Source organism: Vanessa atalanta, chromosome 3, assembly GCF_905147765.1.
Source record: "Vanessa atalanta chromosome 3, ilVanAtal1.2, whole genome shotgun sequence".
Lineage (NCBI taxonomy): Eukaryota > Metazoa > Arthropoda > Insecta > Lepidoptera > Nymphalidae > Vanessa > Vanessa atalanta.
This window is the reverse complement of record NC_061873.1, coordinates 4,353,687-4,381,148: the sequence shown is the minus strand read 5'-3', so window position 1 is coordinate 4,381,148 and position 27,462 is coordinate 4,353,687. Positions and strand designations below refer to the sequence as shown.

Below are 27,462 nucleotides of genomic sequence, written 5' to 3'. Positions count from 1 at the left end.
ACAATTATGTAGTACAAAAACTAACATGTAAATAAAATTAAACGGTAATATTGTAAATTGTATTACTTATATTTTTATAATTGGGTTTTTGTCAAATAAATAAATCACAAAATATAATTACAAAAGTTTTATTATCATTTCATCCGACAATAGTTTAATATCACCTGTATTTACTTGCAAAGATTTTGCTACATACTTTCAATACGTATATATGCAATAATTCGTTTTAAAAACATGAAAAGTGATGTTTCTTATTGAAAACAATAAAATGGCGGTACTTTTTATATTAAAATAAAATTTGAACTTATTACATAATCATTATCAACCTACCCAAATATAAAAAAATATATAGGAATAATATGCATTACTTAATTAAAATATATTATACATTTATACAAAACTTAAAATTATTCGAACAGACGATACCGCAATTTATACTTAAAATATACCATGATATTAAGTCATATTGAGATTGCACGGAATTAATTTTCAATATCATTTTATATTAAAAAAAAAAAAAAAAACATTTCATATCAAACCTCTAACCTAGACAAGTAATAGCTTCAATATAAAATATGCAACGATTGAACCCTGTTCCACGTAATATTTTATAGATGGAATTTATCCATATGTATTTTAGCAACACAATATAACGATAATATTTATTAGGTCTTTTACGCAATATTATTCATTAATCTAAAGTATAACACATTTATATGAGATTAATTAAAAAACCAACTTATAAAATCATTCGATTATAAAGACAACGTATAAAATAAGTGATAGTAAATAATATAACTAAAGGTTTTATAAATTCATTTGTTGTTAACAGCTGAAATGTATCGATTTATTATCGACTTTTTTTTAAACATTTTTTAAAGAAACTTCACATACGAATAGCAAATACACATGTAAGCGAATCTAAACGCGTCAAATTATATACAACATAAAGTGTTAATATATTATTATTCTATATTTAAAAATTAAAAGAATGTATTTTTAAATATCACAGGTCGCGCCTATTGAATAATAAGGAAAAAGGTATTTTTATTTTTAATTGAAAAAAAAAACATACATTCATTATTTACTGATACTCGAGGCAAGATTTTGGAATTAGTAAAAAAAGATGGAAAGAAAATTATCTTTGTTATGACTATTAATCCATTTATAAAACTTTAAGAAAAATATTGTTTGTAGTGAAATCCGAGATAGGGTGTAGTTTATAATATCAAATAAAGTTATGCAATAATTAAAATCGAATTAGTAAAAATCGAATAGCTTATGTGTATACGAGTACATTATCCTAAAGTCCACAGTGTAGTGATTTTTATTTACTTCAATTTTAGAATAATATAATTAGTATTTCCATGTACCTACAACAAATTATATCCCTCAAAGTTGCATATCTTAAAACTAGTGATGTTTACAAACATCTTAAAGTAAAATATCACATTTTTGTAATTTAAATATTTTATGAGTAATCTACCATTATTAAAAGTATGTTACTTCTTCTTGTATCCGTAGTTGTTGATTGCTGAAACAAAATAACATATATTAGATTTACATATATAATTTAAAATGTTATTATTTGCGCAAATTATGGAAATAAAAAAGCTTTTATTTTTAAGTTATAGATAATACTTCGATTAAGGAATGTATATTTTATCGGGCTGAAATGAAGAGATAATGTCAAATTTGAGTACTGGAACTGTCAACTGTTAATTATGACATTTCGGAATGGATGCTAAACAATTTGACTTAAGTAACATATATACCTGCAAACTCCGTGTCACAGATCATCAGCAGTTCCAGCCACTGTGGTCCAGTGACATTCGGTATAGATAGAGTTCCTCCATAACAATCTGGGAGGCATTTAGGGCTTATGTACTTGTATAGAAGTTCTCTATCACTGCCCATAAAGACAATGCGCGAGCGCAGTTTTTCTCTGAGCAATGGTTTGAATAGCTGGAACACCATGTTGAATATGTACGGTTGGTTGATGATGTATAAGCCTTTAATTCGTAGTGGAATGCTTTCCTGAAAAAAAAAACAGGTTAATAGTATAATAATCAGGACATATTACATTTTTTTTTATTAATGCAGATGGTCTTCTATTGTTATTGTTGACTAAGGTTACGTTAGGTTAAAGGTCTGCTACGATTTAATACTTAAAGTTACTAGCTTTGTTCGACTTTGGAAACTTCGTGCACGAGGTATATCGTTATACGTATGCACATTTACTTTTCTTCAAATATTAACAAAAAAAAAAATACTGATTTCTGTAAATTAATACGTAATCGCTGCGTTCATTATCTTCAAATAAGAAGATTCTACCACCCTATCTGAGTTGGATTTTAAAAATTTATTTTAAGACTGTAAACATATTTAGTAGTAAATAGTAGTAAGTAACGGCAAAAATTACATTATTTACTTTATTCCCTTGAGAACGATCCATGTGACCTTGAATTAAACATATATTAGAAATAAATATATTAATTGCGGAAAAAATAATCGCATTAATTTTCCTCTCTTTGTATTACCTGTAGCCAGTCAACTATCCGCTTAGCGAATTGCGGCGTGAATTGCCAGACTTGTTGCATTGAAAGGCCGTCCATATCAAATATGACGACGGCGCCACAGATCTGTGTCTCGGGCTCCAACATGGCGGCCTCCAGAAACAGCACACAGCCCTTGAACACCTCGTCCAAAGAACATTTGCTGTGATTCCATTTCTCTGTAAGCAATTCAAAGAATCTTCTTTAGGAACCTCTGACACGTTATCATTAGACAACAAACTAAATAAATTATAAATGAAGTAATTTTTACTTTTCTCAATTTTCCTTATCTCAGTATTTAATTTATTATTCAAGTAGTATCTGTTATTTAAATTTAAAACAAAACAGTCCAGAGATTATGATAATACAAGCAAATGACTGATGCTAAGACGCGCTTAAGAACTACCCTAAAGAATGTTATATGTTATATCAATGGTGATTTTATTTACAATCTCTCCCACTCACCATTTTAAATAAGCTGAGTCATACAAAGTAATTATGGTTATATAAAATTTGAATATGTGGTGAATGATAACCTAGCTGCATAGTCATACTACATGTTATAAGTAAAAAAAAGAAAAGAAAAAATAAGTTTTTTTGAGGTATTTTACTTTTTTGGTTCCTCAAATTAATTAAGTAGCCTGATTTAGTTTGATAAAATCTTATTTAACAGTAAATTCATAAAACATTTTTTTTCGCGTGATATAATCACTTAATTATCATGTAATTACAAGCAATGGCAGTCTATTCTCGCAAATAACATCTAGACAAATCATGTAGAGTGGTTCAAATGATGTAATAATGACAATTATATGGATCAATTATGACGTGACACGACTTGTAAATATAAGTATAAAAAGGTTAATTTTAATAAACTTAATGGCCATGTATTTTGTGCAGACTAGTCAATAATCTGTGCAGCGATTATCTTTCGCACCTTGTTATTTTATAGTTTTGATGACGTTGTATGACACGTGCATGATGGTGCATGAACTCATTTGCAAAATTATAATAAATAATTTAAGTACAAATGGCTGATGTAATCAAATTTAATCTTTAAATTTAATTATAGTATCATCATTCATGTAATTTGGTTTAATAGGTTTTGTAGGGCTTTGTGAAAATGCCTTTAGGTAGGTTCCATCCACATGTCATCAATGAGAATATATTGTTTTGTTTAATTGTGAGTAAGAACATGTAATTAAAGGCACAAGGGATATAGGATCTTAGTTTCCAAGGTTAGTAGCACATTGGTTTTGTAAGAGTCACCATTAGTTGGCCTACTTACCCGTCCGCCAAAATATTTTAAGCATAAAAAAAACTCAGGTTTAGACGAGTATTTATGTTGTTTTTTTTCATACCATGCATGATGCTAAAGGAAACATGTTGAAACCGGTGGATGAAATGTGTTTTTCACCAACCCATAGATTATTAAGAGGTGACCTCGAATCTAGTATTGAGATATTGCCGGACTGTATAAAGTTTAACTTTAAACTATATATTTAAAAACAATTTACATTTTTATTAAAACTAAATTTTTTCAATGTTCACAAAATAATATACTAAATTCTTACTTCCTAATTCAAGGACGAGGACTCTTCTGCCGAGCTGGTCGCGGTTGGGTAGTACACGAAGTACGTTCTGGTTGAAGATATTTTGCTCCTTACTGGGCGTGAGGCCGTCATATTGCTTATGATGTTTTACTTTGAAAGCGTAGTATCTTTTTATCTGTAAACATAATATTTAAATCGTATATATTTAAATAATCGACATAAACTTAAGTTGTCTAGAAAAAAATGTAAGAATTTTGTATTATGAAACGTCTGCATAAGACGGTATCCGTGGCCTTCAGGTTTTGTGGGATCAATACGGCCAAAATAGTTTCTGAAGGTTATAAGTTTTAGATAATTTAAATCTTTATGCATTGAGTTTGACTCTTTATTATAAGATATTCGGGGTCATAAAATGCCTGTTATAACATGCATATTTATTAAAAGCCTTAATTTTAATAATTCTTATGCAAATAAAGTTTAGTTGCAGTAAAGAAAAATAGAGCGTCACATTGACTTTAGTTAAATTTGATACTTACCAAATCATACGCGCTCTCTGGATAGAATTTGCATGGCCGCAAAAACCTTATGAGCCAAGCGTCTCTATCAAGCGGAACTAACAGGTCTTTGTCCGCTGAAATGAAATAATAATTAAAGCTCTATAATTAATTATAAATATTTCTTAAGATTACTTTCGTGCAAGTTTTGCCAATGTAAATTTTATATCGATGATCCATATAAGTGATTTTATTTATTTACATGATAAGAAACATTAAATATAGAGCACGACTAAAACACGTTTGTGTTGCGATGTTTTATAAATAAGTTGACACAATGAACATTTTATTCATGGATAGTGTTATTTTAGTGAATTATTTATAAAGTCAAAGTGCTTTTGGCTGATTATGCTGTGCATCTTATTCGTCGAAAGACATATAGACTGACTTCAACTCAAGATAGATTTAATAAGTGGTTATCCAGCAGATTTAATAGCGAGTTTTTTTAATCCCTAGATGGGTTTAACTCGTTCGGTAAGTTCGACTTGATAAAACTTGTTGAGAGATTAATCAGATTAAAAATGTAACTACAGAGATGTGTTCAAATATAGACCTCATTAAGTTACTATTATAATTATTTGAATCACTTAAATAGACGGGCAAAAAACTAGATGAAAACTTTTTAGTCCTATTAAAAAAAATACTAATCTAAAAACTAAATTTATGGTCAAGAAATACTGTGAATACATACGAAATAATGATTACATTTCTGTATTATTCATTATTGTATTTTTTTAACTGCGATCTTTTTTTCCTTAAAATATTCTGCCAGTGGTATTTTAAGATTTCTACATTTTTTATGAACCATTAAGTTCGTAGATAACTCGGCGTGTAAAGTTGCTTGGTGTCTTAGGTCGTTGTTAGTTATGTTAATTTTTTCTTGTGTGTGATTTTAATTATAATATTGGTCTTGAACTTACTTTATTCTTAAATGAATGTATTAAAAAAAAAATCTCGTTTACTTGCGTTTAAAGTCATTGAGCAATCGTTTTTATAAAAAAGATAAGTAGTAATATATTTTCTTATTTGAATTGTTAGAGTTTTCCAACACTAATAGTTAATAAAAAAATAATAGTTTTATAGTTCACTATGTCATATATATAGTATGAGTTGTAGTAAGTGACAACACATATAATTTGTTTCTCGCTTTTTATTTATTTGCATCACAATTAAATTGTGGTATCTCGTAGTCGTATTAGTAGTCGTCTGTCGGGTTTGATAATTAGTACACATCAATGTTTTTTTGTTGCTATAAATGTACGTGTACCTTCTTATTAATATTGCAATAAAAATACTTTAATGGTACCTTCTAATAGTCGTCTTAGTTCTTCAACAGCCGGCTTTACAATTTCCGGCGTCTCCCGCAATTCTCTCCTGGCTATTTCTTGAACTGAATCCCTCGGCTCTTCTAGTTCAAACTGGAGGAAATAGTCTCCGAGTTGTACGCCAGGCAGTTTCGTGACATCTGACAGCATGTGTTGTGAAACTGAAATAATTATAAAATAAATAAATATCCGAAACACTAAGATGAAAGTCATCAATCGTTAATTATAATTATCTGTGTAAGCTGAATAGAATTATTTAGCTGCTGAGCTGGATATAGCCTTTTAGGTAGATGTGCTTTAAGTTGCGGTGACTTTATTCTACTCCGCTGGAACCACAGGCTAGTAAATGAATACGGGTATTTTTCAAAATAAATAAATCTTAAAAAGTTGAATTGACGCGTATTTGTATTATGTTGCGTTATTATTGTGTTATTTGTGTTGATTAGTCAAAATAATTTAGTTATGTTAATAGACGAACATCAAAAATATATCCATTCAAAACGTCATCTATCATCATTCTATATCATTTCTCAAGAAAAATAAATCGAAATTTAATATGACTCCGATCATTTCACCGAGATCATGGCTTAAATGCGCCTTTAAAATGAGTTTAAAACAAAATGTCATTCTGAAATTTTATAGTTCAATAGTAAAATACGTACTAGTTTCCAGTGGGTAATATACATAAAACCGATAGTTTATCAGGTTTATTATTTCCATTAAATTAAAAGAAGAACTTATGATTTTATAATCAAGTTATTTTTAGTCATTATTCACAGTAAAATTGTAGATAATATTTGTATTCTGTTAATAAAACAATTAATATATGTATAATATTCTTAACTAATTAAAATAATTTCTAGATTCAATTTTAATTTCTTAATATGAGACTCAGCGGCGGCCTTAGGGGGTGGCGAACAGGGCAATCGCCCGGGGCCTGGCTCTTGCAGGGGCCTCGCGCAAAAACCCAAGCAAAATTGAAGAAAAATAAATAGATTTTTATTAAAAACTATTATTTTTGATCTCTAATTATTTATTAAAGTTATAACATAACAGTTAATTAAAACAAAGTTAGTTAATTAATTCAAACATAATTGAAAAAATCATTATGTACTACTTAAAAATCGCGCAACAAAACACTTGAAGATCGGTTTTTTAATCGCATAATTTTCGGCCCATGCTTTAATAAAAGATTTTAGTCTAAGGACGACGCAAAAACATCAATTTAAAAAATTATAATTTATTTACTTGTTAATTTTGTAATTCTTTCGATGTAAAATATTTTAAAAGTATAGAAATTTTATTTATTTGTATAACTTTACCATCACTCGTCAAACATAACAAATACCTAAACACAACAACCAGACCTACTTTCGAATCACATACATACTTTTCACCGAGGACAGGGACCTCTCTAAGAACTACCGCCCGGAGCCTCGCAATGAGTGAGGCCGCCGCTGATGAGACTGGTACATTATTCGGAAAATAAAATGTTCAGACTTAAAACAATACAACATAAGAAACTAAGCGGTTTATTTTTAGTTTATGACCTCTTACAATTTCTAATAAATATTCGAAAATAAAAAATATATTATGTAATTTCACTAATCGGATAACTATAATTTTTGTTAATTTAAATTATATTAGATAAATATATACTTTTTAAAGGTTTTTTGGTGTCTTAAAAAATTGGATAGCTCTATAGTAGAGTTACTGACTCTATTCGATAACTCAATATGTGTATTTAGCTGCAGTGGCCGAAACGCAATTGCGTGGTAGATTTTTAAGTATCAATAAGCAAGTGTAAACAACTCTATATTGAATAAAGATTTTTGACTTTGACTTTGACATGGGACATGTTATAGTTCACAAGTTTGTGCGCAAATACAAGTGCACTCTCTATTCCGTAAAGGGGCAAGACTAAAATTTTATGCTAAGAAGATCAGGACCATTCCGGGGCTTTAGTAATCGTGGGTGAGGCCCCTTTTGTCACGAGGCCGTGGACGGTTGCCCACGCTTTACGCCGCCTCTGCCCTTAATCTCATAATCATAAAATCCCATCTGAAAGTGCTCAAGCACAAGACAAACGGACGAGCGTAAGACGACTTTTCTATAGCCTGATAGCATAAGCCAAAGAATAAGCGGCTTTTTAAGCTAATCTATAAACATTTAGATCAATAAGGCAGTCACACTATGCCTTGTGTAGTATATATACACAGTATGTACAAGCCATACTATGACTACCAATGAACTGCCTCATTGCCACTTACATGATACAATTGTATTAAGATATAAATGTTATGTGATATGATTACCTACCTAACAAAGCATACAATAATTGTTTCTTTTTATTGCAAAAACATGATTAATAGAATCGTGTCAAGAAATTTATAATTGAATAACAAACTTCTAGATAAGATGAAAACTTTTCATAAAATATAATTATTTATTAAGGAAGTAAACATTGACGACCTTACTTATAAACGTTGTTCAGCGGATGTGCAGATAAACACTTATTTCTCTCTTTCTTACACCGTTGTTTTGTCATTTGAACGAAGAAGACTCCCATATTGTTTAACTAATCATACAACATTTGTAGACAAAGCTATATCAATAAAATCTTTGTAACTAACTTATTATGTATTTATAAATAGTTTTTTAGTTGGCGGTAGTGCTTTGTGCAAGCCTGTCTGGGTAGGTACTACTCAATTTTCCGCCTCTGCCGCCAAACAGGAATACTTAGTATTGTTGTGATTCGGTTTGAAGGGTGATTAAGCCAGTGTAACTTCGAGCAAAAGGGACATAACATCTTAATTCCCATGTCGATGTAACAAATGTTTAAAATGTCTTACGACCTTATTATCTATGGGCAGTGATAGTCACTTACCATTAAGGGTACTGTCTACCAATGTTATAAAAAAACAATCTATAGAGACGTTATTTATGCTAAAGAACTGATAACTGTTAATTGAATGATAATTTCGGAAGCGATAACTATTGCTATCCATCTTTGGGTCCTTCCCAAGTACAAGGAAAATATGTACATCGCCTAGAGCAAAGACTCGAGACTTTGTGAGCTGCTGAGAGATTTCGTATAATACCTATTTAGACATACTGTATTTTGTTTATTGTTTTATTAAACGCTTTCGTATTATCTGTGATGACTATTTTTACATTTTAAATGATCTTTGGTTTATTATAGCCTGAATGCAGGTTAAAGAAAAATCGTAAACAATTTTCATCTCAAATTTAAACCATATGCGATGTTAAAATGCTACTTTCAGCATTTTTTATTTATTGAAAATTGGTAGACGGGCACATGTTCCACCGGATGTCAAGTGGCCACCACCGCCTATAAACATTGGCGCTGTAAGACATATTCATACAACCTCTTACATTGCCAATGCGCCGCCAAGTTTGAGAACATTACGTCGTTTATGCCCTTTGTAACACTGGATACCTTTTATTTAGGAATACTAAGGAATACTAAGTATTGTCATATGAATTATTAACATGGATTCGTTAAATATATACAAATATGAATTAAACAATTTTTAATATAAAAATCTTGACTGTTTGGAATGGTGGCAAGAATGCTACCATTATTGTTTTTGGCGGTAGAATACATATTAATAAGAGGGAGTACCTACCCAGCCAGCCTTGCACAAAACCTTACCACCAAGCGCGGTACAATATTACTAAGACTAATAAACTTCTCTGATTTTTATATTTTTTATTTCCTGTTTTGTTTCAAAAAATACCTTTTACTATATTTATGATTTATCCTTTAGCTAGTTTAAAAAAAAGTCTAGAAATAATATCTTTAAATCAAATAAAATTTAGTCTTCCATATTTTATATGTAGGTACATATTTATAAAATTATAAAAAATGAATTGATTTTTATGTCCATTTTTATATAATGAACGATGGATAAAACGATATTAAACGAATACTTCAACCGTGGCTACATTTTTTTACAAAATAACGACGGTATAGTAATTTTCCTACATTATATAAGCTCATCTGAGTAAGCATACCAAAATTACCAAAAAATGCCTGTCAAGGTCAATGATTTCAATGTTTGGTAAAGGAAATACGTAATTTTTAAAAAATATCACGGGATAGTTACTTCGATTACATTTGATTGTTAATTTGATCTTTATTTCTCATTAGAATTTTACGATTAACTTAAAATGAGATAAACAAAAGTATCGTATGTCGGGGCATGCACCATGTAACTGCATTACAAAAATGTATTAGTCATAATATTTAAATAAATATTAATAATCATGAATAGCTAAATACACAACATTGGGTATTACATTGTATCATTGACATTATTTATTTTTAAATATATTTATGTTTTCAGTTTCTTTCAAGCTATTTGGCAAACTTTATTTACTCTACTATATATTCGTTTAAAGTAAAGATCATGAATATAAATTAACTATTATTAACTAAACGAAATCTTAGGATTTTATTGTTTACATTTTTTATTTTTCGTTATCGTAAGTTCTTTTCATCAATAGTTAAATTAAACTCATTCATGTTTTGACGCCATAAATAATATCTATGAGATTTTATTTTAAACGGTGTGTATATGTTCAATGAAATGGTCATGTCACGCACTGTTTAAATAATTTAAATAAATATTAAAATGAAATAATGCAAAATTTTATTATACAGTAAAATTACTTTTACTGTATAAAAAAATATATTTTTAAAAATCAAAAAATTATAGATTAATTTTATGTTCTTGGGTACATTAGAAAATATTTTATATTGAGAGCTCTAGTAGTATTTTCTATACTATTTAATTTAATGTGAGATTGTATTGTTTGTTTCTCAATAAATAAATATAACTCTTATGTAATTTACAAAAAAGGATTATCCATCAAGCCGTTGCACCGTAAAAACCAACGATTAAACATTAAATTGTTAATGTATTTTTTCCACTAGCTAAATAATTACGGGATGAGTATTGAGTCTTATTAATTATACTAACGACAAAAAAATACCTTCTAGGATACAGTACAAGGATATACTGTAGAATAAAAACTATACGATAAACCACAAATGACTTGTGTTCTTTTCATACTGTTAATAAAAAGCAGGATTAAACTTGATATATATAACTTAATTATATAACTTGATATATTCTATGATAATATCAAGTTGATTTGGATTTGTACTATCAACAATTAGTATTTAAAGTTAGATCATGATACAGTTTTTTACTTAATTATGTATTCTATTTTCTTAAAATATTTATTTCTGAATGTTCTTAACTCTCTTTATCTTATTCACTTCTTGTTTTAAATTTTAACTATTTGTAATACAAGTTTATGAGTGGCTATGATATGATAAAAGCCGAAAATATAAATTTGTAGGCAGAGTAGCGAATGAACAACCTGATGGGTAATAAACACTAACCCCTATACAGACTTACATCAGTAATAAACTATCAAACTTGGGAATTAAGATTATATTGTATAATGTCCCTTTTACCTATAGTATCACTGCCTCACTCATTTCACAAATCGAAACATGATAATATTACTAAGTTATTGAAACTGCAAATATCATAGAACTAATCGTATTACACAAAAACTATACCGGTATGCGGTCTATTCAAGCATCAAATTATATTGACATTATCCTCTTCCTTATTGTAATCCAGTCAGCAGTCCTTAATCTTTACATAATATGAATTGAAGTTTGAAAATAATAAATAATACTTAATTGAGACTGTTGTCTTTGTTTAAATGACTAATCACTTTAGTTTTTGATTTTGTAGCTTTATTAGTAGTACGCATAACTACTTATTTTATTGCATCGTTTTGTTTATTTCGTGACTCACAGATAAACGAATAATATGTCTACTCATTATGCCATGACATGGCAGGTTTATAAATACGAAAGAGACGAATGGAGTTGGGTATTCCAAAGACATATTTGTCATAGTACCTATATCCCAATTGTTTGATATCATCTTGGAATGAACAGGTAACAAGTAATTCTTAACTACATTTTAAGAGTTTAAATAAAAGCGGTATTGCATAGTGTTGGCATATAAGAACGCAACCTTAATTGTTATCGTCATTAGTTGACAACTTTTATTTTATTTCTTTTTCATATTCGGTGATTGTTATATAAGCTTGTAACCTTTTGTGCAAACAATATACGTTCGTTGCATTTTTCTAAGTAATCGTTTATTTATTTCCACCTAAATATCAACACATAGCTGTCTGTCCACTCAAACTGCAAACAGTACGGTCGCACAAATATAGACTGGTTTTTTAACTGTAAATATAATAATTCCACGTTAATATCTATTTAACCTTCGCTACAATATTTTCTAACTTGGAAGATTACAAATAAACCCTTTATTTTATTTCCATAATTAGAATAAGTCATTTAAATCTAAATGTCTAATTTAGTCGCTAACTTTTGTAAATGAAAATGTATTAAAATAATTAATTAATTAAACGACTGATAATAAAGCTTTTGGAAAAATATTGGTGAAATTGTATACTGTTGGTGTTGCGTAATATTCTATAGTTATTAATTGTTTAAATAATAATCATTCATTAAAGACAGTGTTACATTTAGTGTATAGTATATCTATGTACATAATAACATTCCGATTCTGCCGGTCTTTGGCAACCTTGCCTGATTTGAAGTATAAATTCGTCAGTAGATAAATTGTATTCAACATAAACGTTGTTTGTTTTTTTTTATATATATATTTAAATTACAATAATTTCAATGATTAGGAGAATAATTAAAAAAAAAATGTGTACGCTGTTGCTTTTTAATTAAAATTTATGCTACTTCTATATGATATTTAATAATACTAATCCTTGTTTATTTGTCACGGATGAATATTTAAATACCATAATACAGTTTGTATTTTATATAAAAAAGTTTAGGTATTATACCATATAATAAAAATATTCTGCTAGTATTGCACTAAGACAACACAAATAATTTACTAGTTCACCAGACAAAACAATTAATCGGCTGACCTGAACGAGCACAAAACATTGCGTGCCAATCGATATACATATTGTAATTTGCAATTTAGCAATGTTATTTCGAGAAAACCAATATTCCTTAAAATTTTTTTTAAATAATTTAACTATACGCATTCCAAGTTTAAAATGTCTTTGTTAGTAGCAATAATAATTTTACTTACTTTTAGCCATATTTAACGAACGAGATGTCACTTTATCGGTATACGAGTGGAATACAGGAATACACTTGAGCAAGTGGTATGGCGGCGATCGCGCTTACAATAGAACTGTACGCTCGACCGAGCATCCGTGTTGATTTATACATTACTTAAACGTACTAACGCCGAGTCGAATACACCTGCCGTTTAACATTTACCCCCAATGTAGGTACTACGGCTATTTATACAATAAATTCTCCTTCGGAATTTTCTTGGATGGAAATGATTCAAATTTTTGTTTTTATTACAAAGCAAGTCTCGATATCTATTAGTCATGGGCCCTGGCAGGATTATTTACGGGGAGGTGCGGTTTGACATTATACAATAAATAAATAAAATATAGTTTATTACATGGAGTTTTAGATAGGCATGAAAAATAGACTTTGACGTCAAGTCGAATCGGTCAATGATTAAAGACACGTTGGTAGGTGGCTTTTATATGCTGGCAGCAGTTAAAGGGATAGGTTTTTGACAAATTTGCATAACAACTTTAAATGAAGACACCTTAAGTGTTTATTCAAATAATTACTTTAATATTTAAAAAAATGTGTTTCTTAATCTTTCTTTCCTGCTTTCCATTCTCCTCTCGGCGCCCATGTAACGCTTATTTCTTATGTCACCAAAAAAGGAACAGTTAGATCTAAAGCATAATATAAAATGTTACTTACAGAAATTTAGTACCGCACTTTTATTATCTATAAATAAAATAGACAAAAATATTGTCTGATGACACTAGAGCACCAGGTCTATTCGCGTTCGAGCTGTATATTTTATTCTTATATTTTTTTAAATATTTTTAAAAAAATATAAGAAGCGTATCATAAATACTTTTATGTATGTTAAGTCAATTATAGTACTATAGCAAAGATAAGAAGACAAATGTCTATGGTACAATAGACAAGCCGATTAACTTTTTTACGAAATCTGAGGAATTATTTCTTGAAAATAATGATGAGACCTTCCACTTTACATTAATGACGATAAAAAAAAGATAGTTTGCACGACGCGTCGTTTCGCCCGAGCGCTACGGAGATTGGCATCTTGTCATTTTGAATATGCGATGAAACAGCTTGGTAACTATATGAATACATCTACTTATTCATTGTCATTGTTATTATTGCTTTTTTGCTGTCTCATTACTTTAATACCTTTTTTTAAATAAATATTTATATTCAAATACATATTTGTCTCAGTGCATTAATCAATACCACTGGTACTACGTTTCAAGATTTCGGGAATCGGTTGATTCCCGAAATCATTCATGAATTGCAATTCCTAATCCAAACCTTCCTGGGCACCAGGATGTCCAGCAATAAAAATTTACCAAATCCCTTCTTTTTCAGTTTCTTATAGAACTGCCGATTCGATTAATAAGAGAAGAGAATCAAAAGCGTATGATTAATACATATATCGATAAAGGGTATAATTGATGAATATTGTTTACACCTTTAAAGACGTATCACTTTGAATATTACTCACATCAGATATTGATTTTAAGTGCTAAGTGATAAGTTGATGGTGTAACTTTTTCATTAAATAAATATTCTCAGTTTTGTAACGAATGCTGTAATTTTATATAAGATCTATTCACTCACGAAGGCGCGCCGCGTTGAAGAAGTTGAAAAATTATATTTAAAATAAGTATGTACTTCGAAATAGATTTCACTTAATACATGATAAATTACAGGGTAATTATTAGATTGTGATGCGTGAGTTTCATTTTCAGTTTATCATTAAAATGTATATTTTCATTAATTAAATTTATTTTATATCATAGATACCTTCTTTGTCCGTACCTAAAATTTGCAACGTCCTAGCGAGTGCACAAATTGGTAGTAAATTCTAACGTAGTGATTTGAACCTCCGTAAGGGCTCAGAATGATATTCGCCCTAAGGTTACTTTCTATTATCGTAGTTAACGCCTTGAGTCAGCACATGGTTGGTAGGGAGTGCGCTTTGGTTCGGATCGCAGACGCCTTTCGTTTAGCGTCATAGTTTCTAACCAGGGTACGTGTTTCGTTAGAGTGAGAGACTTCACTCTACCACTTAACTAAGCCAAAATATTGTCGTTATATTATATAGATTATTGGCGTTTGGGAGAGCTGTCTAACTACAAAGCTGCGACACCGGTTAATATATGAATACGGTGTACCAACCGGTGTACTTTAAGTACAGTACATTCGTAGCTGGTACATACATTTACTATTTTTTAAATTAATGTAATGTCTTAACAAAATGGTTGCAACAGAAAGGCTTTATATGTCGAATTTAAATTATGAATTAGGTAGGTAATGTATTCATTTCCATGATTAACATGATTTATACGGAATCCTCTCGATACTAGAAGTTTGCACTTATCAGTTGTTTTAGTCGCAACTATGTTTTCACTTACACACTTAGCGCGCCATCTAGCGTTGAATAGAAATATTGTTTGTGAAGATGAGAAATATTCATGCTTTCAATTAATAGTTTGGCTAGTGGTCGATAGATGACATTGTATGCATTTAATTTATATAGAAGATCAAAAGCCTAGGATCCCAATAAAATGTAATTTAAAAATATTGTGATTTAATTCGCAATCAACAATGTTACCAAGTATACGTATAGAACGTTGCATAATATTTGCTGTACTGCAATATTTAATACAAATCGTATTTTAATTATTCAATCGGTTAATAATTGCTAGTTGTGAAAATTTTGAAGTTTGCTTTAGCCGAGAATTGGTTCATTTAAAGTATTATAAAAGTTTTTCCATTTACCGACAGCCATAACGGAAAATACTAAAAAAAGTTTTGAGCGGATCTATGACAAAAATCTATAAATAAAATCACTTATACTAAGCTTCGCGTTCGGATAGACGCAAAAGCAGGCCTTTTTTGGTAGAAATATTGTTATAAGAGTTACTTGCTAGAAACGAATCATCATTCGCGCAATCTGCATTTTGATCGACATACCTAATTAACTTATACTCATTCTTGTTATAATTTCCTTGAGGCGACGCATTCAACATGTCTTTATATATGGTATTTCCAATGGCTGACCATAGCGTCATCAGCATGTTAATCGTAGAAACAACTTTGGATCAAAACCAATACTTCGCTATACTAATAATGGCCTTAGGTGTGGTCTTTATATTAATAATACCTACCCGATTTCTATAAATTAAATTAGTTATATCATTTGAACAAAAACCTAATAAGTCAAACGATAAACGTATGAATATGAAGTGAAAAAAATCCACTTTTATCACTGCGAACGTCCTCGAAAAATAAGAATTACTTATTATGTCAGTATAATTAACTAATAATTTTAAAATTTAGGGTAATCTAAGCTTAATTCATTCTGATTATTCATGAAGTATGTATTGAAGGCTACGACTCTTTCTGCGTGCACCTGACCTAAGAAGTGCGTACGAGGTCAATGAGCCTAGCGTTGATTTACTCGCACTCACAGCCAACTATGTTCCGCATTACATACATGCCTGGTTTTTTATAACGTAAACTTTGTAACTTTTATAAAGTTAACAAATAAACACGTAACAGATCTATTTATTTAAACGAAGTTTGTTGATCGTTTATTTCTTTTTTTGTACATGTATATGTTAATATTTTTTTTTTATTTGGACATATAGGTATATTTATTAAAATTATAATAGATAACATTAAGTGATTAAATATATAATAGTTAAATTTAAAGTGATTTCCTATTCGATTTTTCATATTCAATGTTTAGAGTCGTAAAAATAAATTTGTTACACGAAAACAGTGTTGATGATACGATGCATTAAGAAATAATTAGTAAAAAGTAGTAAAAGTAATTATAATTACACATATGAATAACATTGGCGAAATTATTATTATAATGTATTTGCTTAATATATAATTTTATTTAAAATTTAATAAGGTTATACAATTTTTTTTGTTTATTTTATTAATGTTTATTTGCATTAAACGCACGTTGTTGTACACGTGCTTGTTCTAATTGTGACTTTGAATGTTATATAAAAATTATCCAGCCATTGGTCATGGTCATTATTTTTTAATATTTATTAAATGCACATATTATATTTAAGTGTTGTATAAACTAAGTTAGTCTATAGCAATACATTTTAGTTTTAGAATCCTTTTTGAGTCTAGAATACAAATTTTGTATAAAATTGGTGTATTTTATCTAATGTTTATACTATGCATTTGATGAAATTAACTATTTTACCATTAATTATGTTTAAGAGTTGTAAAATAATAACATAATTTACGTATACGATATGTACCTACGTATATGTTATTAATAAAATATTAGATTTTTACGTGACACACTTTTGTACTTTATATGTAAGCCAAGATGATGTACAACTTTGAAACATTTATCTTAAAGTAATGACTCTCCGACCTGACCCAGTGACTCCACTAAAGTAAGACCATCAAAAATAAATGCGGCAATTTTATTACAGATAACTCAGATCAGTATAAAATTGCAACTAAGTAGAAAAAATAACTAAAAAGCACTCCTAATGTATTAATATGTAATTTTTTGAATAAATTTATACTTGTTCTTTTTTTTAATTCAAGCGTCACTAGGGCAATAGTTTACGGGCCGCCTAGTGATGTAAAAAGTCCTTAATTAATTTGGGGCATTGTACACTTAAAAAAAATTATTACAAGCTTAATACTCGAAATGCATGGACTCATGCCCCAAATACAAAGACCTATGTCTAGTTTTTAGTTCGTATAATCATCTTTATTCTTTATCTTAACCTATTTAGGCTGATTATACAAACTATTTTATTTAGGTTACTTATCACTATAAATCGAACATCCCGATATTTTAAGCCATAACAGCTGCTTATTTACTTATCTAACATATGTTTTGTTAAGTTGTTTGGGTCGTTTAGCGTCTCGATGAGACATTTACAAACAAAACAATTTTACATGTATTTTTGATGTTTTAATTTTACCGCCAATCATCATTAATACATTGTGTTGCTGTGTTTCAGTTTGTATGATGAGTTACTTTAATTAGAGGATCTTAAATCCCTGGTTTGTCGGCGATTTGACAGGAATTGTTTTATGAAAGTTGAATATGTACATATGCAAGCTCTACATCTGTGCTGATATTATCAATCAAGATCGGGTCATGGTACCTTGCCTATAATCGTAGTTAACGGTACCCAGCTGTGAAGAAATAAAAACTTCAACTAATGTAAGTGTTATCAGGATAAAGATCAATAGGAATTTGTACTAGATGTAACAACTAAGTCCTAAAGAAAAATATTCAAATAGGGATCTTTTATATAAGATGACTTTGAATTTAATAATATAGCAAAGAAAGTTAAAGATGAATGTAATAATCTTAATTAATTGAGAAAAACAACATCATAATTTTGATCTCCTACAAGGGTCACACGAGTATTTGATACAAAGAAGCGGTTGTTCTGTGGACACAACAGAGAAGAACCTCACGTGGGCAGTTGCGGGAAACATTTCTAGTATCCAATTATGGAAAAACGAGGTTTTGAAACGATAAAGTTTTGTCTTCGCATTGATGTTGTGGAACGTGAATTGTGTCACACGTGGAAAACGAGAATACACCCTCATCGTGTATTATTATAAATATATATATTGAGTTATATTAGCATCAGAGTGTAAATACTGTTTTCACTGATCTCTGTGGAGTGCATTTAAATCCATTGAGGTAATCAAATCGGGCAGAGTACCACATATCTGGAAGTAGGCCAAAATTGAAAGGTCATTGAACTATTGCACGTGCAGACGTATAGATATAAAATTATTGCTCTATTGTGAAACTAAAAATATACGGCCACATTGACATCTATACCTACATACATATGATCATTAATTAGTGGATATCGAGACGTTTTAGTCAATACATTTAAATAAATCTTCATTACTTCACGAATTTAACTGACATTTCTAAACGAAACATGATTTATTTTTCTGTTACATTTATTTAGTACAGATTATACAGCACGTAAAGTTGTAAACCTATAAAATTGTTTGTGTCTTATTCAAAACATTATGGAACTAAAGCTTTTCTACATTTCGTTATGTTTTTAAAAATATGTAAACGAAAGTCTAGCATGAAACCTTTACTTAATATTGATACTAATTATAAATTTGTTGTTTTTTTTTTTTTTTTAAATATACTTGTCAATTATTTAGGTTAATGCTATGTTACATAAATACCTTTTTCAACATAGACAATTTATCGAGGTCACTGTCTCAATGCCTTATGCGAATGTGGACGAATATTCGATATTTCAACTAATGCTTCTGATTTCGTCGCTCAGAACGGACAGATAGTCTGGTCCTCTTTCTTTTGACATGTATTTTTATTTAGCATCGGGGTGATGCTTTGGTTCTTAATTCTCCTTTCCTTAAAAGCTTATTATTAAATTTTCTTTAGTATCCGAATAAAGGGCACCATAAATATGATCAATAAGCTTTATTAATATGTCTAAGGTACACGTCAAGAAAATTGCGGACCCACGTAACACGTCAACACCCATTGACATATATGTATATGTAGTATGTATACACATACGTCAATGGTCAACACCTATTAACATTCTGTGTAATGTGTTATTCCTATTCGCTGAATTAAAATATATAAATGTATGTACATTTATATACATATTTTATAATTAATTTAGCGATTAAATTCAGGTAAATATATAGAAAAAGGGAAGTATCATTAGCATTTAATTTTAACGATCTATTTTGTACATAGTGAAGTTTAATATGATATAATTGGAGATTATTTAAGATATAACTATTATTTAAAAAGTGTCGTTAATATATGTAAACACCTAATAATTAAATTTCATAAAAAAAAGATTTACGATTTTAATTCGGTTCCATTATAAAACAAATAACCTGAAAAATATTCATAAATAATAAATAATAAAGTGTAGTAGTCTTATAAGCGCATTTTTATAGTAATCGGTACGTGTGTAATTACGAGGAACCAGTATAATATATTTTTAATCACATATCGATGCGGAAAAATGATCTAATTCGTTGTATTGATATTTTTTAAATATGGTAAGACTTGTTTCTATTCTTGAACATGTAAAAATGTGATCATGATTATATTCGTAATATATATTATATTACTTTATATTAGTTTAAGGTTGGTGGTATTGGTGATGTAAGAAATAGTTAATATTTCTTAAAGCGCCATTGTCTATGGGCGATGGTGAACATTTACAGGTGGCCCATTTGCTGGCCCGCCTACCTATATCATAAAAAATAAAATAAAGCTTATCAATGTTTTATTTTATTATTATATAATGAGTTATTCCAGTAATCATATGTCAGCCAGAACCAACTGACAATCTAGTTCGTGAACGTCCTCAGTAAACAATAATATAAAACTATAATGTGAAATTGTTAACAGTTTGTTAATCAATCATAAGTATATCAGATTATAAGCTGTTCAAATCTGTTATGAGATAAGATGCAAACGGTATAATTTATAATCGTGACTATTGATCATGACGTGCTCTTTTGAAGAAGAGAGAACAGAAGTATTCAGTTATAAGCCTGATTATCTTACTGATAAGATTAGTAAGACGCGCGATAAGTATATTTTGGGAAGGTAAGATTATATTTAAAATTAAATAAAATAATAATAATTCACGTATTCTAATCGATTATCTTTTAGCTTTGACTGGGATTGTATTCATCAGCACGCACATCACACATCTACCACACGTTTACATATAACTATCTTTGTCTATTTTTATACATATATATTTTTAGAAAAAATATACTTCATTAAAATTAACCCGTTTTAATGTTTTATTTTTTATAAAACATTAAAACGTAACATTACAACAATAAAACTGAAATACTTTAAAATAGATATTATAGACTAGTTTATAAGTGTTTCTATATTAATTGGTTCAAACAATTCATTGGTTCAAACAAAATCTAAGATTATTTATTTATTCTTTCCATTTTGCTTCGAATAAATTAAAATTTGAAATTAGTTCTAATAAAAATAAACATAATTTACCATTCTTATGAATGAATTACGTGATTACGTCGTTACTAAAATTATATAGAGGTACTAATTGTCTAATATATTTTGTAACAGATAAAATCATTTTTTTAAGTTATTTCTCAATTTTAAATTTCAAAGTTAAATTTCATAATTAATTTAATTAAAATAATACATTATTAATTTTCAGGATTATGTTATTAATATACGAACACGAAATTATACAAAAGCAGATTTAAGATATTTACTTATGTTAAAATAATATGTAAATTTAAATAATATTCGGAACCTGTGTTTTATGTATTAAATTTTTGTATATATTTACGTGTGTTAACCATCCATCACTAAACTAAACTTATTATAATTAAACGATATCTATCGTTCATTGTATTTTATTTGAAGCTTAAAAAAATAAAAACGTAGTTTTGTAAAATCTTTGTAACGCTACATAACTAACAACACAAAGTTGTAATTGTTATTATAAACATTTATATAAGTAATATAAAATTCGTGTAATAGCTGTAAAATTTATTAGAAATAAATTAATATATTTTTTTCTGTTAAGATATATTTATAGTAAAATCTTGATAGCAATAATTCTGTTAGTTACTAGTCTTATTATCCAAATAGTTAATCTTAGGTTACAGGAGCGCTATAACACAAATATAGACTGTAGCATTGCCTTTTATGCAAGACACTTACACCATAAATGAAGTTGGCTATGAGGACTATTTATTCATCACCGCGTTACATAAAACAAAGCGTGCCGAGAACTTATCTTTGTTTCGAGATAATCTTCTAAGTATATGTATATGTTAATTGATCTTTTTTTACTATGAATGTGTTTGGGATTTAGAATATTTTATATGTATTCATTGTGTTTACGTGAAACAGGAAAAAACACAATTGAAAAAATTAAAAGTCATAATATTGTAACGGTTATACTTACTATTTTAATAAACTCCAAGCTACTAGTTGTTGTGGTCCTTCAACAAACTATATTAAGTGAAGATACCACCGGTTCTGAATGCAGATTGTACCGAGAAGAACCGGCAAGAAACTCAGTAGTTACTCTTTTTCAACGTTTAAAAATACAAAGTCACGTTAGTTAAATATCCTTATTTATGTATATAATACATCGTGCCTGGAAGTCAACAAGTATTAGCTCCACGCTTTTTTATCATCTACATAATCTTGTATTGAATAATATAACCTAATTGTAAGAATATAGTGCGTCAATTGTTCACGTGACGATATAGTTTCGATGTTTTGATCAAAAATTTAATTTGTGTACGTTACTTTTGTAATAATAACATTTTTTGTTGGCCTTTGTTAAGGCGAAGGTAACTTCGACGTCCATACAGACTGTCAAGCCTTTTGAAAAACATCAAGAACAAAAGCAAACCAATGACAGTTAAAAAAAACCATAGAAAACAAAAAAGATTTTCAAAGACATGTTGGAGTGTTTCCCTTTTTATTCAAATTTGAATCTTGATAATACGCAGCTCGTAAATGTGATATCTTTCGTTTTCAAATGTAATTTGAATATTCCGCACATATTTCAGAAAAATATGTATGTTTCATAATATGTAGGCCGTAGGGGTTGTATTATAATATTTTTAAGCAAATTGAATCATAAATAGTTGTGTCGTTATCAATATGAGGAACATCTGCTGCACAACTAGGCCAACCGTCAATGTAACTATTGTTTATGTACATATTTTTTAAACGGAATATTTTTTTCTAGATAGTCATATAGCTCGGGTCAAAGTTTAAATCGCGTGGGTGTGACCTCATAAGCACGATGGTTTGTTAAACATTTATCAAGTATTAGTATGTAGGCTTTATAACAGAATTCATTTAACATTTTCACTATTATTGTTCTCTTTGCTTGCACTGTTTGTAGTTTTTTAAATTTTAAATATTTCTTTTAATGCGTTATCATCAATTTTTGATTTGAACAATGATCATATTTCCACACAATTTTCACTTCCTTTTCTTCAAAAATATTTGTTTGCCTTGCAATTACATTAGAACCTACTATATTAATTTTCTCGCTACTGTTGTTTCGGCTCGGTGAGACACACTAAGACCGAGTTGTTGGTTTATAGAATAGTTTATTGAGGAACAGAGTTCGAGTAGACTTTTTTATAATTTATAAAAGTATGCAATGACCCTTTTTGAAGAACCTTAACAGCCTAACAATCATTTAATCTATATAAAAAATAAAGTATATTTACTTACATCGCTTTATTTTAATTTTACTTTTATATTAGCATTTTATTTATTTTATATTTTAACTTTAGTTTCATATGTTATTATGACTATAATGAGAATATCAGACAAAGCCAATGGCTGTTTAAACTCGCTACGGCTCAACGCTCTTCCTCAATTTATCATCCATTTGCTTTTGTCACACAATCTGATAGCTCGTTGACACTAACAATAAGTTTACAAAACGATCAATGATCATGTCGTTAGTGGATTTTGAAACACATTTTTTTGTTTTGTAATGTAATGTTTGCAATCATACTTACATTAGTGTAAGGTTCAGAGGGGTGTTATTGTTTTTTCTAGATAAAAGCAGAAGGTGAATATTTGAAGATAATAGAAGAATATAGTCATATGAAGTTTTATTAGATTAATAACGGAGAATATTTCAGTTCGTTCCACCATTTATTTACGATTTAATACAGCAATTAAAATGAACGATCGATGTGAAAGTAAAGAAATTTTGTATAGGTAATTAATAAATGTGGAAAGATTTTCCTTAAATGTATATATTAAACAAGATTACAACGTTAAAAACATTAATGATGTCTGTTACAATAATTATGAGTAAAGTTGATAAAGTAATATTAATCGGAACGTAACTTTGGTTACGGTAGCACTTAGTTCTACCGGGTACTAGGTCAATGGGTTGTATCGACCAAGGAACCTATTTCCGCTGCGGCCGTGAAGGCTACTTTTAAGAAAATGTCTCTTAATATTATAAAATAAAAAAATAAATGTTTATAAACATTCCATAACTGATTTCAATATATATAAAGTTTAAGTATGAAAATGTGTATACTTGTATTATTAAAAATTATAATACAGTTAATTTAAAATCTTGTCAATATATTTTAGAGTTTGTCAGTAATACCTTTATGAATATTTTATATTATTATATATTTTTCCGTTACAAAGGATTGCAAAGGATTTAAAGAAGAATAAATATGTAGATAGGAAAAATCCGTCGTAATACGTTCATGACTCAGAAACATTTAGATTTAATTAATATCAATAACAAACGAGGGGTCGCTATGACTTACCTACTGCCACGTTGAAACACACACCAAATTGATAATATCCGTTTATTGTTGAGATACAAATTCGATTTTATTATTAGAATACACGAAGGGTAGGTAAGTGAATTATAGTGAGGGCATCTATGTTGAGGAAAACCTATCTCGTTTCCCGTTGACATATTAAGGAAAACCTATCTTCTTTCTATTCGATCTCTCTATAACCTCTCTACATTATAAAACGAAGATGCTGTCAGATATTTCTGATTTTTTATTCTATAAACTATATTTATAGTTAATACAGTTATTGTTTTTAATACATATAGTTTTAAAAGCTTGTTAAAATATTTGTAAAAATAGCCGAAGCGGACCAGTAGTTAAGAAACGTGTTTAATGTTTTCTACGGAAGTGCTTTCTATATTTTGAAATAAAGTTATCTGTTAAAACTAACTATTAATGTGTCAAAACTCAGTACTAATGTTGTATTGTTCAAACTGTGTTTAATACTAGTAGATGAATAAGAAACGAGATGCGAAACGTAGTTAACTCTCCATAGTATGACAGAGTACGATCGTAGAGCGGAGAGTTTAGGATTTATAAAGTGATTTTTTAATATTTTTGTTTTGATTACATATTAAACTTAAATATCGTAACCCATCCGTGCGAAATCAATTCACGAAACAGATCAACGATCAATGCAGATCGGTTGCAATTAACTAATAATAAGACTATGAATAATGTTGTATGTATTGATATCAATTTATTTATTAAGCCAAATAACTCGACAGGCAATAAAATAATAAAGCTTAATTTAAATATGTAAGTTATTTTACTACATATTTGTAGAAAAGTCAATTAGTTTATCGCTCTAATTTCGGTAATTAATAGTTTAAATAATTATTTAATTGTTAGTCAATATGTTTAAAGACTTTGTATATTTATCTCACGTCATCAAAATTCATCGAATTCGTTATTACTGCGTTCTCATACTGTATGTTAATGTACCTCACGTACATCTCGTACTACGAGTACGTACGTACTCTTTGTTGTATATTATATCAAATGAATGTTTTGATTGAATTCCTGTACGAAATGTGATTTGGTACTTAAATAATATTATTAGTCGTTAACATTTTATCATTTGTAAATCGTTGGTAAATTCTATTTAACTATTTACCTATTCTCCTAAAGAGGTGTAGTTTTTAAATGTTATTTCCGGGACTCATATTAAAAAAAAAAGTTTTCATTTGTCGAAAGCTACAATATTCCCGTATGGTAAAGGGTGTAAATTATATTATATGATATCATTTTCTTTATTAATACTCTGTACTCATAGGAAACCGGGGAGCTAGTTTTATCATAAAATATTTATGCTTTTTATTGGTGTTTTATATGATAGGTAGGTGAGATAAAGACAAAGATATCAGAATAATTCTACGATCGTATGGATTTATAATATGCTTCGTATCGTTTAATTTGCTTTTGTATATTTATGTGTTTTCTTGTAAAATGAAAGTAATGAATTTATTTTATAGGAATCATTATTTTGCACACTTATACATATTTAATTACTATTGTTTAATTACCTGATGATTCGCATTTAAGTCACAAAATGTCGTTGTAGCCTTGTTTCGCATGCTTATATCTAAAATTATCTTGACACGACAAAATATCATTATTATTGTTTGACGGAAAATAGCTAAATATACAATTTTATTTTTTTATTTGGTATAATATTTATGAAATCGACACTCGTATTGAAGACAATATACGTTATTTTACCGTTTTCTTTTGTATCTATCTTCTCGTAATTAATTATAATAGATATTAAATGTATTGGGTTCAAACTGTATATCTATCGAAATTCATTCAAATTGCAAAATTTCATAACAATATACATATATTTCGTTGTTGCATATATTAACGACGAATATAAAGATTATTTTAGCGTGGAGCTTAATATTTGACAGATAATTATCAATTCAATGCGCGATATCTCTCTAAAATAGGTCAATCCTACTTAAAATGTAGCAATAATAAAATCCATGACCGAAATAAATGTAAACGATTGATTAGTAATCATTAAACGACCATTGTTCTTTGTTAAACTTAAAAAAAGTTTTTTTACGGATGCCAATATTAAAGTGAACTTAACTATAAAAAAAATATGAAATGTTCTATTGTGAAATTCGATTCATTTAATTATTCGAAATGTGCGTAGCAATTAATTTTTTTTTTTAATGTTAATATGTTTATTTTATTTGATGTTTGTATATATAGGCTTTCAAATAACTGCTTCTCGTAAAGTTAGATAGTTAACGTATAAATAGTTTATTTTTAAATTATTTTGATTAAAAACATTGCACCCGACTGATTATAAGAATCCGGTAAATATTTACGGTCTTAAGTTGAAACTTGAATGTACAGCCAGGGAAGAATTCTCGAATTATCATATGTACCGTTCATAAAAGGCGTCTGACCGGTTAACCTCAGTCTGTACGAGCATAGCCTTTATTTCTCCGCGAAATTGTAAAGACCATAGTATATAATTTTCTGATAAACATAGAGATTAATATTTACTCACTTTCAGGTGTCACTTCACGTAGAATAACTTTGGTTTCAGCTTGCGCCGGCATCGCGAACGTTACTCGTCAAAACTAGCGATTTAAACAATATATCAAATGCAAATGAATAAAACTCTTGAAACGTCTTCAAAACACATCTAAATATTCACTTTTAAATAATTTTGTATTCACAATCGGGTTGTAAATATTGTAAGCGGCACGGTTAGAGGCGGAACAGGCACAAGCGCAGTTACTTAGTGCCGCAGCGAGACTGGTGATTACTGATTGGTGAGTGCTTTGACTGCTTGGCTGGCTGGCTTGTCTGGTTCCTACCCAGCGCGTATTCCGGCGTGGATGCGACAACGTG

The 27,462-nt window shown here is 29.0% G+C and overlaps 1 protein-coding gene across 2 annotated transcripts; it reads right to left on the bottom strand.

The window, feature by feature from the left end:
* Positions 1-112: 112 nt before the first annotated feature.
* LOC125077233 (clavesin-1) lies at positions 113-27,462 on the bottom strand. Of its 2 annotated transcripts, none has more exons than XM_047689112.1 (7): positions 27,116-27,462; positions 5,969-6,148; positions 4,645-4,739; positions 4,130-4,283; positions 2,541-2,734; positions 1,776-2,037; positions 113-1,534 (listed from the first exon to the last, which is right to left on the bottom strand). In XM_047689112.1, the coding sequence occupies exons 1-7, from the start codon at positions 27,165-27,167 to the stop codon at positions 1,503-1,505; spliced, it is 969 nt and encodes a 322-aa protein (XP_047545068.1). In that variant the 5' UTR covers positions 27,168-27,462; the 3' UTR covers positions 113-1,502. The 2 variants fall into 2 exon arrangements, with proteins under 2 accessions (XP_047545068.1, XP_047545069.1); XM_047689113.1 differs by lacking the exon at positions 27,116-27,462 and adding an exon at positions 13,187-13,341.